We start from the raw sequence: 16,263 nt of genomic DNA, 5'->3' as shown, positions 1-16,263 counted from the left end.
GTGAAATGGCAAAGCTAGGAGCTCCACGTTCTTGTTCCACCACAAATTTCTCTGGTTTCCATCTTTCCCCAACATATCGGAGCTTTCCTGTTCCTGAGACTCCCCATTCCAGCCAAACCCCTGTAATCGATCGATGCATCTGCTGTTTTTGCAGTCGGTGGGTTGTTCTTTTTTCTTGTCGCTGAAAAGCCCCCGGCCTCAACGGCCTTGCTGCCTTCCAGATATTGACGAGGATGCTCTGTATCTAGACCAAAGCTCCTGATTAATTTGGTGCAAAATTCTAGCTTCTAGAATTCTCTTCTAGACCCCTGGCAGCCTGTCTGAGAGCAGAATCCTCCCTCCTGTGTCTGTTCCAAAAGCTTTGCTCCAAAGACACAAAGAGACACAAGAGGACCTGAAGCCAAGTCCATCCGCCAAAGAGAAGCGATTTCAGAGGTTACCTTTGAGGGTGGTGTACTCAATCCTCTGCTTGATCTTGGCCGTCTCCACCACGTAAGCTGCCACCCGGGTCAGGACAAGCAGCCGCTCTCGGGGCTTGAAGCCGTTCCGGTCATATTTCACCACTGGAGTGACATACTGGAAACCAGCACAAGAGACAAGAGGGAGCTCAAGAACCACAGCAGGGCTGGGTCTGCCCAGTCAGAGGCAGGGAGGAAATCAGGGGAGCGGCTGGGAGCTCTTCCCCCGCTTACCTGTGGGATGCCATCCTCTGCCTTACCTGGATCCTCTCATGGCGGATCATCTGCAGGACTTTGGGGCACAGGTCGCTCTCACCTAGGAGGGAAGGGGGCAGAAGACTCCTTCTGAGGTCTTTCACTTCATTATTTCATGTAATGTTTCTTCTAAAGTGGCTTATAATGTAAAACATACAATTCAAGATCGACGTAGGACTTCGTGAAAGCTCTAGAACAACTTTCAAGTAACTTGTTAATAAGGACTTACTCTTCCTGCTGGACCAAAAAAACAGAATAACAGAGCTGGAAGGGACCTTGGAGGTCTTCTAGTCCAACCCCCTGCTCAAGTAGGAGACCCTACATCATTCCAGACAAATGACTCTCCAGTTTCTTCTTGAAAGCCACCAGTGGCGGAGCACCTAAAACTTCTGGAGTCAAGCCGTTCCACTGATTAATTGTTCTCACTGTCAGGAAATTTCTCCTCAGTTCTAGGTTGCTTCTCTCCTTGATCACTTTCCATCCGTTGCTTCTTGTCCCGCTTTCAGTTTCAGTTTCTGGTGAAATCCAGCAGGTTCTGACAGGTTCTGGAGAACCGGTAGCGGAAATTTTGAGCAGTTCGGAGAACCGGCAAATACCACCTCTGGCTAGCCCCAGAGTGGGGTGAGAATGGAGATTTTGCAATATCCTTCCTCCAGGAGTAGGGTGGGAATGGGGATTTTGCAGTATTCTTCCCCTGCCATGCCCATCAAGCCACACCACGCCCACCAAGCCACGCCCATAAAACCGGTAGTTTAAAAAAATGGATTTCAGCACTGCTTCGGAGGGCACATTGATCCCCTCAGATGATCCTTGGAAGCCTTCCAACTCCACCATTCTATGCTTCCCCTGAAACCCGCCCCCAAATTATATCCAGACAGTCAACAAGGGAGAGCCCTTCCTTTGAGTCAAGCCAAGTTCTCAGCAGGGCCTGCCAACTCTCAGCTACTCACCCAGTCGGCTGTCCAGGAAGGGCTGGTTCAGACTTTCCATGTAGCCAACCTTCTTCCCAAAGAAGATGGCGCTGGCAACAGCTTTCTGCTCCATCTGTTTGGGAGTCAAATAAGAAGTTCTGTCCTGCCCCTCAGGACACCTGGAAGAGCCTCACATGAAAGGACAGGCCCACCCTGTTACCTGGGCCTTCTTCTCCGCAGTGATTCCACAGCAATATTTCCGGACAAGGTTCCTTTTGCAGATGGTCTTCAGAAGAGCAGAGGCCTGGGTGGCAGAAGGGGAGAAGATGGACAGGAGATGGACACTATGATCAGCCACAGACCCCTGTAGACCTCCCAGGTTCTGTTCCTAGGGGAGCAGATAGTGCTCCAATTCACAGCCCCCAGTTTTGTACAAGTCAAATGAGGACATAAGTTTAGGAGACCTTCTCAATCTGACTATTCCTCAGCTAACCTCCAAAGAGCTGGTGAGACCCAGCATCCGTAGAGTGACAACCCCTGCCTCCCTCCCAGCAGCCTAGAAAGAGAACCCACAGCCAGACAGGAAAGCCAGAGGCCTCCTCCCTTGACTCTGCAGCAGACTGCCCCTGAACATGGAGGCTTCCCACAAGCCCGTTCTCACTTGTTGCATGATCTCTGGAGGCTTAAGCCAGCTTTTGTCCAGGACGGTCTTTGGAATGTGATCCCTGAGTTTCATGAGGTAGGTGTACTGCACAAACCTCACAAAGCCCGCGTTCTCTCCGTTCAGGGGCTCCCTGCGGTGGATGAAGCCTTTTAAGAACCTTCAGAAGGGAGAAAAGCAACATTCAGGACCATCTTCCTGGTCGTCCCCAGGAGCCTTCCCAGATGTCGACACATCCGTGCAAGATAGCCAAAGGATCCCCCTCCGATTTCTTCTCAGAGCTGAGAGGCAACAGAAAGGGAGGGATGATCCCAGGCGGAGGAGGCAGGAAACTTACTTATGGATGGTCTCAACTGCCCACATTCTCTTCTTGGCCAGTCTGCGTGCCAGGACCCCCCTCCACGCCGCCTCCAGCAGGATGGCTGCAAGACAGAAAAGAGTCCCCAGCTCACCCAGGAGAGCCTCCTTGTTTTCACACAGGGTCTCCAGGGGCTGAGTTTAGAAACCAGCGCTTCTGCTCAAGATAAGATTTTGGTTCTGGCCAACTGATCCTTACCGGCTTGTCTCATCTTCTGGAATTCTCGCTTCCCGAGACAACCTCTGTATTTGGCTTGTATTCTGGAAACTGAAAGAGAGGAAGAAAAACACGCAGCCCTGATGCGTTTGCCAGGTGGAAGTCACTCCTGTTTCTTTGGGGAGTCTTGGTTGGGGTGGGTGGGAAACAGGCCCTTCTAAGCCAGGTTGTAAAACTCCGTTTTCTTTACTAGAAACGTAACTTCTAACTGCCAATTCCATGGACAAAACCTGGGACTTTCTAGCCTAGAATACTCTTTTGAAACTGAATCAAGGATTGTGATGCATCAACCATATTATGTTCTAATGGGACTGGATGTAAGTAGCTCTTGGATATCTTTCCCATCAAAGCAACCTGGCTTCTTTAGTAAAGAGAAACCAGCGATTTGAGCATAGGACCATCTTAATGCAAAGAAGACCACTCCAAAATTCATTCCTAAATAGACCTGAGTATTGGCTTGCAATGCTAAACCTGGAGACTTCTGTTTGGCCAACGCTGGGAAGGACAAGATAGCTCAACAGAGATTTCATGCAGCTTTAGAACATTTGTACCAAGAAGTTGTATTTTTAAAGATGTCATCCAGGCCCTTCAGAGGATGACTTCCTCATAATGACAATGTTCAGGTAGAAAAAGTTCTTTCTGGGCAGCACATACTCAGGAGGTGTTTTCTATATTCAAAGGCATCTTCAGTGGCAAACAGCGTTCTTGGGAAACGAATGAAGAGTTTGGTCCTGCATGAGACAGAAGCTGCATTTTAATGGTGAGCCGTAGGGAGCGACTGCATGAATCGGTCCCAAACCCAGCAGGCCTCTCCTCTACCTTCCCATCTTGTACTCTTCCGGCTTGTAGCCGATGTGATGGATGAGCTTCTCCACTCCCTTCGCTGCAGGGCCTCGCCACTGCGGCCAGGTATCCGGGCAGAGAGACTTGTACCTGGAATCAGTCAGGAGAAATGTCAAGAGTGCAGAGGAGAGCAACAAAGATGATTAGGGGACTGGAGGCTAAAACATATGAAGAACGGTTGCAGGAACTCGATATGCCTAGTTTAATGAAAAGAAGGACTAGGGGAGTTGTGATAGCAGTGTTCCAATATCTCAGGGGCTGACCCAAAGAAGAGGGAGCAAAGCTATTCTCCAAAGCACCTGAAGGCAGGACAAGAAGCAATGGGTGGAAACTAATCAAGGAGAGAAGCAACTTAGAACTAAGGAGAAATTTCCTGACAGTGAAAACAATTAATAAGTAGAACAACTTGCCTGCAGAAGTTGTGAATGCTGCAACACTGGAAATTTTTAAGATGATGTTGGATAACCATTTGTCTGAAGTGATGGATGGTTTCCTGCCTAAGCAGGGGGTTGGACTAGAAGACCTCCAAGGTCCCTTCCAACTCTGTTATTATTATTGTTGTTGTTGTTGTTGTTGTTGTTGTTGTTGTTATGATTATAACTGGATTCCAAACCGTGGAAGGGATCCTGGAGTCCCACAATCATTTCTGCCCAGCACAGAACTAAAGCTAACCCCCACCTTCTCGATCTAGGTGTCCCCCACCCCAGAAATCACAATTATGGGAAAGCTTTTTAGAGGATGCCAATTCCAAGTCCTCTCCATAAGCCTCACGGCAAAGGGATGACAACCCAGCTCCACAGGTGACCTCCGTCTTCCTAACAGGTTACTAAATGAAGGGTGCCAGTCAGATATCCAATCTCCAGCAGACGGCCCTCCCTCTTGTGTTCTCCGTTCCTACAGAAGCCATGGTCAATGAGTGGGATGTGGGGGAGTGGAGAGGAGCCTCACCTTTGCAGGAAGTGCTCGTACCTCCGACGGTAAGCAAAGCCAGCTCGCCTCACCCGAAGGTGCTCCATTAAACCCAGATATTTCACTTGGTGTCTTATCAAGGAGTCATCGAATTTGTCTGCACAACGAAATGGAACCCCAGTCAGGGCACTTGCACCCTTCCGCCACACCTTGGTGGTTAAAACCTACAGGTTTTTCCAGGGCATTTGGGAAACATTTGGCTGTAGAAGAGCTCCAAGCGGGATGAATGTCCGCATCCTTGGCCTGAGATGGGAAGCCTCTGGCTTCTCCAGCACTTCCTTAGGTTTTAAACTCTGCAAAGTCTGATTTCTCCAGCGGGGGATGAGAAGCATTGGCTGCTGTTTTCAGGGCAGCTTTCAGATTTTAGGTTGCCCTCAAAAGGCCTTTTGGGCTGAGTTCAGATCGATGAAACCACAGGTGGAAAGTGGTGCAGCTTCCCCCTACTTCCCAGCCCTGAGGTCTCCATACCAGGTTCTTTGTCCCCATTGGGTTTCATGCACCGGATGTACGAGGGCTCCTTGGACATCAGGATGTCGATCAAACTGGCCAGGCTGGTTTTGAACTGAGTCGCAACCTGGGGACGCCAGAAGAGCTCAGTTACAAGCATGGAAGGAATGGGACGCCCGCCCTGCAGCTGCAAGCTTAGCCCAAGCCATTAAATGTGATCCTCAATTATGTGAAGGTGAGGGTGTGTTATGTGCACTCTGGACACAGTGTGCCAAAGACCACTGCAGGCCCTGTTTCCATGGGCACCTTGTCCCAGATTGTTAATCATGAGCAAGGAATGCAATTTTCCAGCTGAAGAAATTTCTCCTTCGCTAAAAGACACCCCCCCAATTTTACGAAGTGCCAAACTATTGCTTGGCTCTGAGCTAAAACATTTCAAGAGCTCGTCTCATCGTCCGAGGAAAGCACTCACCGTCTCGGGCCTTCTCCGGTTGTGCAATTCCGATGAGCGGAAGCACTCTTTCACGATACCATTTTTGGAATTGCAAAGCACCTGGAAACAGGTTAAAGCATGCAGTCACAGAATTTGTAACACCCGTTTCTTTCCATTTTGAAATTCACCCACTCTTAAGAATTCCTGCAAGGCTTAATGATTAATGATGGATAATAGTTTGTACATAAATATGATGTTGGAAAATGGAGATAAAAATTATTTAAAAAAATAAATAAAAAGAATTCCTGCAAGGCTTCCTTCATTCGCATCTATTTCCATCACTTAACTACATAAGGCAAGAGAGACTCAGTCTACCTCAATGGACCCAAAATACTCTTACCTCTTTGAGGTTCCGGTAAAGCAGATCATTATTTTTCTCCAAAAATCCTAAAGACGGCAGGAAATAAAGTTAAGGCAATGCTAATAAAATTAGGAAAGTGGAAGAGAGAGTCTTCCAGGAAATGAAGCTAGGATGGTCTTAGCAAAGCCACTGCTGGCTTAAATCAGTCTTCCTGAACCTTGGCAACTTAAAATATCTGGACTTCAGCTCCCAAAATCTCCCATGCTGGCTGGGGAATTCTGGGAGTTGAAGTCCACTCGCCTTAAAGTTGCCACGGGCGAGAAACACGGTCTGAACAATTAAGATCTTGGGATTACAGTCCTCATCAATGTCAGGCTCTTTGGCCAGGAGGTTTTTGGGGTTTTTTTGAGAAGAGACACAGAAACTTCACCAGCCCTCTCCAACTTGGTGCCAACTATCCTGCACAACCACCGGGGAGTCTGCTCGGTTGGGAATGATGGGCTTGAATCAGCCTTGTCAAATTGAAGGGCACACGGAGAATCTGGGAGTTGTAATTGTGCCCAGAAGGCTTTGAAGCAGGGGTGAAATCCATCAAGTTCTGACAGGTTCTAGAGAACCGGTAGCAGAAATTTTGAGTAGTTCGGAGAACCGGCAAATACCACCCCTGGCTGGCCCCTAGTGGGGTGGGAATGGGGATTTTGCAGTATTCTCCTGCCACGCCCACAGAACCGGTCGGGAAATATTTTGGATTTCACCCCTGCTTTGACGTGAGATCACCATAAACCTATTTTCCAAACGATTGAATTCAATGGGAGCTGGAGGAGAACTTTTGCCAAGATAAGTTGCTTCAGAAAGAGAAATGTTCCTGGTCTTGAATTCTAGAAAGGAGATGCTTCCTGTCGGTCGGATGCCTCCTTGGGTTTTGTTTTTTTCCTGAAGCAGGAATCGTTCTTCTGAGCTTCAAGCAAGGATGGAGGGAACCAGCCTAGATTAAGTCCCTTCCCATGACGGCCCCCCTTTCTTACCCACTGTACAGTAGGTCACTTCTCCCGCGTAGTGAAGCAAGCGGAAGTCCACCCAGTCGATGGACTTCCGGGTTTTCAGATCTGCAAGCTTTCGACTGCAGAGGAGGAGAAAAGAGAGGGAGTTTCTGTTGTGGTCCGCCAGCAGCCTGCGGAGCTGGCAACGGAATCGGACAGCAATGAGGCTGAGGTGGGGCCAGGGCCATCGGGAAGTGAGGTGCGGACTCCGGAGCCTCCAGAGGCTGACAGTAGTGAGGCAGAGGAAGAGGAGGAGCCTGTTCCTAATGCAGACATGAGAAAAGCTGCCAGAAGGCAAGAGCAGCTCAAGCAAAGAGGACGACTCGGGAGTAGGGCCAAGAGATGATTGGCCCCTCCCATAAGGCTTAAAAGACCAGCAATGGCGTTTGGGCTCTTTGCCGGAAAACAACGTTGCTAGCTTCATCGTCTTGCATTTATTTTTGCATCGGTGTCTTCTGAACTTTTGCCAAGAAAGGCCTTTGGCAGTTTGCCTAATAGGACCGAGGTTTGCGATAGGACTGAGGAATTTGTGTTGGGAGAAATTTGCTTTAATTTAGTTGAACTACACTGGGAATGAAGTAATTCTCAGCTGTTCGAATAAAGTTTGTTTGTTTTTTCACTGACTTGAGTTTCCTACTACCTACCTGGGCCTGGGTCACAACAGTTTCCCAGTTCAGAGAGGATTCTACTGGCAGCTGGGCCAGGATCACACCCAGAAACAAGGATGGTGGGGCTGAACTAGAGTCTGCTTCAAGAAGGGCCAAGGGGAGAGAACCTCCCCACATCCCCTCCAACAAGAAGGGGCCGGCACTTACGTCACAAAATGGGCATGGTCTCCTACTTTCTCCTCCAGTTTTTCCAAGAAACTCAGGTCAGTGGCTTCACCGGGCCGCAAGCATTCTTCATCCTTAAACAAGAAAGTCAAAAGACGGTTGCTGGCTCCCCGCATGAGCAATAAATAGTATATTAGGCTTAAGGTATGGTGGGAACCAGTGGTGAAATCTGAACCGGTTTACTACCGGTTCGCTGGCTGCGCATATGCGCACACATGTACAGTGCGCACCATGCACCAAATGCAAGGTCCACGCATGCAGTGCACACCAAAAAGAGCCGTGGGGTAAGTAGAACAGCGTGTGGGGTGGGGTGTGATCAGCTGTGGTGTGCAATCTTTTTTTTTTACTTTTAAAAACATTTTTTTACAACCTATTCGTCCGAATAGGTTGTAAAAAAATGCTTTTAAAAGTAAAAAAAAAAGGCTTTGACAATCAGGCAGCTCACCTGGGATGTCACTCACTTCTACCAGTCACATGACCCCCTAGCCACACCTACCCAGCCGATCATTAGGGCAGAGAACTGGTTGTTAAAAACACTTGGAACCACAAAAACCCTCTTCCCCTCCCCTCCCCTCGCTCTGTATCTCTCTGTCTCTGCTTGGCCACTTCATCACCTGCCATCGCCCTTACCTTCTCAGGCCAGATGAGGAGTGACTGGGAGGGGAAGGCAAGAGGAGGAGCCAGCCAGTGGTGGGATCACCTGACAGGGAGCCACAGCAGAGGGCCCAAAGAGCCGCATGGGGCTCTGGAGCCACAGGTTGCCGACACCTGGCCTGGCTGTTTTAAAACTTTTCAGTCCCCCAAATTCCTTTGGAGGGCAACCTTGTTTGGAACCAGTCACTGGCAGTGGGTAAACTTATTCAAAGACCAAAGTTTTCTTACCAGGATGGAAATGATGCCTTTGTGCTTTTCCTCCACGAGGTCACATATGATCTTGTTATTAAAATACGGAACCGGTTCCCACTACAATTAGGAGCAAAACATAGGAGGTTAAGGCACAGCAAGGCCAGATTTGGCCAAGTAAAATTCCACTTCAAACAGCAAGTCCATCTCCACCAGCCTCTGGAATCAGAATTTAGATGAACTCTGGGAAGAAGTCTTAAAAGTTTGGGGTGAAGCACAATTGTCCACAATTTGGGTTCAGAATACATAACATTTTCTTCACATCAAGGATCCTGGTTTGGTCAAATTTGGCAGGATTTTGTTAAGACCTGCTTTGACCTGACTCAGTGGTTGGATAAAATGAGTAAATTTATGCATGGTGTAAAAAAAGGTGCTCCCCCCAACCATTTTTTGCTCTGCAGAAGACTGTTGCTTTCTCCAATCCTTGGCGCATTTAAATTGCAACCTGAGAAACAGGAGCGCCCCACCCCCACCCCCAGGTAGCCTCCGGGATGGTTTGACAACTGCAACCTATATTTGGCCTCTTCCTGCGCCTCTTTTTGGCCCTGGGGCTGCCAAGCTTAGCCTTGCTTCAGGAGGCTGGGGGAGGCGGGTGGGGGGAGAGGAGAAGGTTTAAGGGGATGAAGGTTGGCAAGAAGCAAGAGCTACCTCAATGCCTTCCAGCTCATATTCCTCTTGTTCTGCCTTCAAGGTCATCTCGATCAGCAGCTGGTGGAGTTTCTCGTTGCAATAGTTGATACAAAACTGTTCAAAACTTGAACAGACGCAAAAAAAGGACAAAAAGCACAAAGTCATTTTAAAGCAGTCACGTTGTTCTAGAAGCGTCTCTGGGCTGAACCACTTTTACCAGCCCACAACTAGAGGAAGGGAGATTGTAGGATCCTTGCCTCCTCCTGCTCGTCCTCCAAATCCCTTGTTCTTGTATCTCTCTAGTTGATCTCATTTTTTTTTAAGGCATAAAACATTTTAAAGTGTGGTTTTGATCCAGGGTGAATGGAGACTTTACCTGTTTGTCTCGAAGACTTCAAAGCCATAAATATCCAGTAGACCAATCACGGTTTTCCTGCTGAAGTCCTATCAAACAAAGAAAAGCAATGGGGGTCCTTTGAGGGTCTGCCCACAAATTGGACAGGAGGCGCACAACTCCCAAGCAGCCCCAGTCAACCGTCAACCTTCTCAAGCCCCAGAGAATGGAAAAGACAAGCCATTTATACAAGTACCATATTTTTCGGAGTATAAGACGCACCGGAGTATAAGCCTCACCTTAGTTTTTGGGGAGGAAAATAAGAAAAAAGCTGATTGGCAGGTGGATCGGCCTCCTGGAATACCCCCAATCAGCTGTTCCCAGAGGTGAATTTTAGCAACAGGTTCCTTGGTTGTGAGCTCTGTGCCTTGCTTTTTTTTGCTTTTTTTTTCTGCCTCTGCAACTGTTTCAGAAAAAAACTTTTTTCTGCCTCTGAAAGCCTCCGAAACTGAGTTTCAGAAAAAAAGCCTCTGAAGCTCTGTTTGGGGGCTTCGTTTCTGAAGGTTCTTTTCAGCCTCTGAAATCTCCATTTGAAAAGCTGGGCAGAGCTACATTTGGAGTATATAAGTCGCACACAGATTTTCACCCTCTTTTTTGGGGGGAAAAGGTGCGTCTTATACTCCGAAAAATACGGTAATCATTACGTAAGAGCAATGAAGGACCAACCCTGTTTGCTAAAGAACTGTTGATTTTGTTGACCAGCCAAGCAAACGTCCGTCCATATATTGCTTTGGCCACCGCATCACGAGCGTAAAATGCCAGGTCCACATCTAGCGGGCTTAAAACCTTCAGGGAGGAAGGAAACCACAGCAGGTGTACACGGGAGGGCAGCTCTGCCATGTTATTTTCTTGCAAAGGAGCAGGGAGAACGAGTGGTACCTCTTCAAACCGAGCCTCGATTTTCCTGTGGGTCAGAGATTCTTGAAGGATGGACAGGTGAATGCCCAAAAGCTAGAGAGAGGAGGGAAAAAGACAACAGCTGATAACACTTAGAGATGCCTGCTCGACTCTTGATCAGTGCTGCAGTTCAAAACCTGGGGAGGGGGAGGGGGGGAGGCTTTCACATGCAATGGGTACCCCATGCTCAAAACTTCCATACCCGACAGGATATGGAAGCACTGCATGGAATTGTAGCTAAACTTCAACAGGATGCAAAGTTCGCCTGTAAACCAGTGGTGAAATCCAATTTTTTTTTTACTACGGGTTCTGTGGATGTGGCTTGGTGGGTGTGGCTTGGTGAGCATGGCAGAGGGAGGATACTGCAAAATCTCCATTCCCTACTCACTCCTGGGGGAAGGATACTGCAAAATCTCCATTCCCACCCCATTCTGGGGCCAGCCAGAGGTGGTATTTGCCGATTCTCCGAACTGCTCAAAATTTCTGCTACAGGTTCTCCAGAACCTGTCAGAACCTGCTGGATTTCACCCCTGCTGTAAATGCTCTGCTCTTTGCCAGTGGCCAGGGTGGAGCACCATGTGCTTTGCACCCTGGGGTGGCCTCCTCCAAACTAATTCAGAGTCACTACGCGCCCAGCCGGCACCTTGGAGATCCAGTGGAGTTGAGTGCCATTGGTGATGATGGCGTGGCCATTGCTGTCTTCTTCAAACTGGATGTTGCCCAGATGCAGGACACTCGCAATTATCCCCAAGAGGTTCTGAGAATGAAGACAAAGAAGGCGGTCAGATCCAGCGTAACTCCCCCTCGTCACTAAGGGGCAAAGGGTTGTTGTAAATAGATACAACCCTCTCCTTCCCTCTCTACCCCCTCCTAAGGTTCCTACCTCAATATCTCTTGGGGTAAAATCAATGACCACAAAGGCTTTCTGGACGGTTCTCCAATCGCTTTTGTCATTAATGGAAGACACTTTGGCACAGCCTCCCTACAGCGGAAGAGAGGAACAGCCAAGTCAGGGTGACGCAGGAGACACCTGGAAATGACAGTCTGTGGACGAAAAGCTGCACCGCCCAACCTGCACCAGGTAGGAGTACTTCTGAGGGCTGCGTCCCAGCCCCAGCCCCTCCAGCAGCTCCTCCTCTCCCCCCTCCAGCAGCTGGTAGAAGACGTGGAAGTTGCGTTCCCCGGGGTTCTGGTGCACCACGCGGGACTTCTCTATCAGGTAGCTCAGGATGTGCCCACCGACTGGAGCGCCCTGGAAAAAGCAGAACCAAAGAAGCAGAGCTCGGGTGCCACAGGCGGCAAGGAAACACACACACACACCCGCTGAGGGCCCCCCTGTGGATCCGGCTCTTCAGGGGGAGGGGGCTGGGGAAGACCCTGGTGAGGAAACTCGTAATCCTGGGACCCAGAGTCTCAGATTGGGTGGATGAAAAGAAATCCTGGGCTTGGAAAACTTGGAACTCCGTCGCCTTCGACAAGACCTAAGTTTAACTCATAGAATCATCTACTGTAATGTCCTTCCTGTCAAAGACTACTTCAGCTTTATTTATTTATTTATTTATTTATTATTTAAATTTTTATACCGCCCTTCTCCCGAAGGACTCAGGGCGGTTTACAGCCTGATAAAAAATACAAAATAATACAATATAAATACAATTAAAATATAATTAAAAAACTTATTAAATTGGCCACGGTTAAAATTTAGAATAAAAACCCATTAAAAACCCATAAGTTTAAAAACTAACCCAGTCCAGCGCAGATGAATAGGTGAGTTTTAAGCTCGCGACGAAAGGTTCGGAGGTCCGGAAGTTGACGGAGTTAATTGCAATAATACAAGAGCAACCAATAGATTTAAACTTAATGTCAACCGCTTTAATCTAGATTGCAGAAAATATGACTTCTGTAACAGAATCATCAGTGCTTGGAATACTTTACCTGACTCTGTGGTCTCTTCTCATAATCCTAAAAGCTTTAACCAAAAACTTTCTACTATTGACCTCACCCCGTTCCTAAGAGGACCATAAGGGGCGTGCATAAGCGCACAAACGTGCCTACCGTTCCTGTCCTATTGTTTTTCTTTTCTTCTATACCTTTATATACTATATAACCTTTCTGTATGATAGTTACATATATTGTTGTGACAAAATAAATAAATAAATAAATAAAAAATAGATGCATTTCCCCCCCCGACTCCGAAAGGTCACTGCTGGGTGATCCTGAGAGCTCTTCTCGGCCCCAACCTGGCCTACTTCACAGGGGCATTGGGAAGATAAAAGCTAAGGAAGGCATGAGTATCACACCTTTTTCTTCTGATTAAAAAAAAAAAAAGAATATGTAACCTCTAATAATGAAGAAAAGATTCTACAAGGTGGTTACATTTCATTATTCCAGATTAAAGAGTTAAAAATGTAAGGTATTTTTTTTTAACCCCGAATATTTTAAAAGCTGTACCTTAAAATCAAACTGGATGTCCATGTACTTCCCAAACCTACTTGAATTGTCGTTCCGTAACGTTTTGGCATTTCCAAAGGCCTGTGGGATAAACAGAGTTTGGGAATTTATGAGTGGCTGGGGCTTCATTTCCACTCCTCTCTCCTTGAGGGGAAGTCAGGGGTCACAGTGTAAGCCGCCCTGAGTCTTCGGAGAAGGGCGGGATATAAATGTAAATAAATAAAAAAAAGGGGTGAAATCCAGCGGGTTCTCATAGGTTCTGGGGAACCCATAGCAGAAATTTTAGGCAGTTCGGAGAACCAGCAAATACCACCTCTGGCTGGCCCGAGTGGGATGGGAATGGGGATTTTGCAATATCCTTTTCCCCAGGAGTGGGGTGGGAATGGGGATTTTGCAATATCCTTCCCCCCCCGTGTGGGATGGGAATGGAGATTTTGCAGTATTCTTCCCCTGCCACGCCCACCAAGCCATGCCCACAGAACCGGTAGTAAAGACAAATTGGATTCCCCCACTGGGGGAAGTCCCTCCACCATCGGGACCCACAGCCTGGATCCCCAGGCTGCTACCTCCAGGACGGGATTGGAGAGGAGCAGGCGGTCGCGGACAATCTGCAGCTGCTCGGTGGTTGGGCAGGTCATGGCGAAGAACTGCAGGATCTTCTTCGAGGCTTCGGTCTTCCCGGCTCCACTCTCTCCGGAGATGAGGATGAAGTGGTTGTTATACTCGGTGCACATAACCCGGTAGGCGTTGTCAGCAATGGCGTAGCTGGAGAGGATGCAAGGAGGGCAGAGTGAGAACTTCCCCAGGGGGAAAAAGATAATACAACAGGGTCGCTTCAGCTCCCATAATCCCCAACTGGCACTGGGACTACCTCCTATCCAGGGGTAAAATGCTCCCGGTTTGGACCGGATCACCTGATCCGGTAGTGATGATCCACAGGCGGTTCAGAGAACCGGTAGCAAAAATCCCTGCTCCCCCCCCCATGCCCAGCTGAGCCGCGCGATCATCAGAGGTTTTTTTTTTTTTACTTTTAAAAGTAAAAACCTGCTTTTGCCTTAAAAAAAAAAGCCTCTGATGATCGCGCGGCTCAGCTGGGATCATCAGAGCCTTTTAAAAGCATTTTTTTCTACATCCTCTTTAGCTGAAGAGGTTGTAGAAAAAATGCTTTTAAAAGTTAAAAAAAAAAGTTGGCCATGCCCACCCAGTCACATTACACCCCCCCCACCAAGCCACGCCCACAGAAACGATACTAACACATTTTACATTTCACCCCTGCTCCTGTGTATAATTATTATTTGGGGGGGAGGGGCTGTCTTTTTGCATTTTAATTCCCCTTAAGTTTGGATGGATGGATCGATACGAACGGTGGATCCCATCCGGGCCCAAGGAAGGCCACCCAGGGCGCAGGGAATGGCTCGGCATCTTTGCTCACATGTGTGGCGGCAGCTCAAAGAAGTTGACCCCTTTGTATTGCTCCATCTGCTTCATGGTGTAGATGTCCAACTCTTTGTAGGGATTCACAGAGACCAATAGAGTCCCAATGTAGGTCTAGAAGGAAAAAACGAGAAAAATTCATGCTGCCGATTAACAGACTCACGACGGCCTGCCGGATCTTCGGAACAAAAGAGGGAGGGGGGGCTGGCATGGTCACCCTCCAACGCCAACCCAGATTGGCCCTCCTCCCTCCCAAGAACCCACACACAGAGAGGTGCCCTGTTCAGAGCTGGCCCTGTCCTCAGGAAGAAGGAGCCCCGCACAGATAGACCACGCTGAGAGGCGATGAGCAGCAGCAAGGAATATTGGGCAGCGGTCTTGAGCGTGCCAGGCTAACTCGCTGCTCTGGGACCAGAGCTGTCACCTATGCCGTTCCCCACTCCCTACCCGAGGGCCAGAGGGAGAGATGGAGCTGTTGCTGGTTGGGTGCGCCAGCCGTCCATGCAGGGGTGGGCCACGGCCTCCCATTTTCTCACACCCCTCGCGGGCTTGTCTTCTGGCTCTTAAATCCCCCCTTGAGCCCTCAGGAGGGAATCAGTCCAATGCTTCTGGTCTAATATTATCTTAGCCCCCTATTTCCACCCCGCAGGACAAGCAGCAGCCCTGTTTCCAAATGGACTGGCAGTTGAATGTTTAACTTACGTAGATGAGGTTCTCCCGGTATCGCTTGCGCAGGTTGTCCAAGAAAGCCGACTCGCTCGTGTGAGAGTCGAGCAGGACAAAATCTTGAACTCCGACTCTGTCGCGGGCGATCAGAGCCCCTTCCATGTTCAGCTGGTGGGGCTTCTTCCACACGGCCTTCTTCTGCAAGCCCACAAGAAAAAGGCCCCGATTAGCGGGATAAGTCAGCCGACTTTCCTCCTGGTCTTGGGAATACGCACCTAAGTGATGGGCAGGCAATCTTTTTTCTTTTTAAGATAACCAGAAAGCAGAAACCTTGGCAGAAAGCTACGCACAGGGATGAAGGTCTTTCAAAGTTTCCCAGGCTGCAGAACTGGAGAGCGATTTATTCTAACGAATGTAGCCAAGTTGGCACATCGAGTAACTTCACAAAAACAAGGGGACAAAAATCTATGACATTCTCGTTTGTCCCCCCCACCCGCTTTTCCTGAAGCCAAGAAATTCTGTTGCAATATTTCCACGCATGCTGGATACAAAGTGCCAGCTGCAGTCTTCTAGAATTGCGCTGCCGTCCCTTCTCACTGAAGTCCAAAGAATTACTAATATTTGAACCCTCTCGGGAGACGCAGCAGCCCCAGTTATCATGTAGCCGGACCTGGCCTGGCTCCTTGCCCTGCCTGAGACAGAAGCAGCTCTTCGCTCTCCTTTGCTGGAGCCTGGAGCAGATAAAGATCAGATCTTGGCTCTCTCTCTCTTTCGTGATACCAAATTACCGAAATCTGCAACCCAGAGACTGATTTGCAAGGTCAAAGTTTTCCTTGTGGAAAAAGGCTTTGCTATTGTTGTTGCTCTCCGAGTTTGGTTGTTTTCTTGCAGGTGTGTCATGACCCAACCAGTAACAAGTGCTGGAAGGGAGAGGAGGAGGAGGGGGGAGGAGGAGGAGGACTGTGGGGCCCTTGGTGCTCTCTGAGCTTGGTGCTTTGTTAGCAGACGTTTTATTACCCAAATAGGTAACATCATCAGTGCTGGAAAGGAGTGGGGGGCAGGAGGAGGAGGAGGAGGAGGAGGAAATGAAGGAGACTCCAAAA

The 16,263-nt window shown here is 48.6% G+C and overlaps 1 protein-coding gene across 4 annotated transcripts in view; it reads right to left on the bottom strand.

The window, feature by feature from the left end:
- The window catches only part of MYO1H (myosin IH), a 52,389-nt gene that overhangs the window by 2,377 nt on the left and 33,749 nt on the right, over nt 1-16,263 (bottom strand). For 3 of the 4 annotated variants that reach the window (XM_058158183.1, XM_058158182.1, XM_058158181.1), the window contains 26 exons: nt 15,197-15,358; nt 14,493-14,608; nt 13,627-13,825; nt 13,061-13,141; nt 11,682-11,861; nt 11,493-11,591; nt 11,253-11,366; nt 10,379-10,663; nt 9,695-9,762; nt 9,337-9,442; nt 8,668-8,748; nt 7,768-7,859; nt 6,938-7,032; nt 5,952-5,998; nt 5,591-5,671; nt 5,140-5,245; nt 4,651-4,768; nt 3,679-3,792; nt 3,514-3,590; nt 2,842-2,910; nt 2,623-2,707; nt 2,286-2,445; nt 1,845-1,928; nt 1,664-1,757; nt 719-774; nt 441-576 (listed from right to left, as the gene is read on the bottom strand). In XM_058158183.1, the coding sequence (XP_058014166.1) occupies nt 441-576; nt 719-774; nt 1,664-1,757; nt 1,845-1,928; nt 2,286-2,445; nt 2,623-2,707; nt 2,842-2,910; nt 3,514-3,590; nt 3,679-3,792; nt 4,651-4,768; nt 5,140-5,245; nt 5,591-5,671; nt 5,952-5,998; nt 6,938-7,032; nt 7,768-7,859; nt 8,668-8,748; nt 9,337-9,442; nt 9,695-9,762; nt 10,379-10,663; nt 11,253-11,366; nt 11,493-11,591; nt 11,682-11,861; nt 13,061-13,141; nt 13,627-13,825; nt 14,493-14,608; nt 15,197-15,322 (2,869 nt within the window). In that variant the 5' untranslated portion in view covers nt 15,323-15,358. The remainder of the gene's footprint in view (nt 1-440; nt 577-718; nt 775-1,663; nt 1,758-1,844; nt 1,929-2,285; nt 2,446-2,622; nt 2,708-2,841; nt 2,911-3,513; nt 3,591-3,678; nt 3,793-4,650; nt 4,769-5,139; nt 5,246-5,590; nt 5,672-5,951; nt 5,999-6,937; nt 7,033-7,767; nt 7,860-8,667; nt 8,749-9,336; nt 9,443-9,694; nt 9,763-10,378; nt 10,664-11,252; nt 11,367-11,492; nt 11,592-11,681; nt 11,862-13,060; nt 13,142-13,626; nt 13,826-14,492; nt 14,609-15,196; nt 15,359-16,263) is intronic. The other variant, XM_058158180.1, reaches the window with a different exon arrangement.

The sequence above is a fragment of the Ahaetulla prasina genome, chromosome 15, assembly GCF_028640845.1.
Source record: "Ahaetulla prasina isolate Xishuangbanna chromosome 15, ASM2864084v1, whole genome shotgun sequence".
Classification (NCBI taxonomy): domain Eukaryota; kingdom Metazoa; phylum Chordata; class Lepidosauria; order Squamata; family Colubridae; genus Ahaetulla; species Ahaetulla prasina.
Note: the sequence above shows the minus strand (reverse complement) of the source record. Positions and strands in the feature narration are given on the sequence as shown.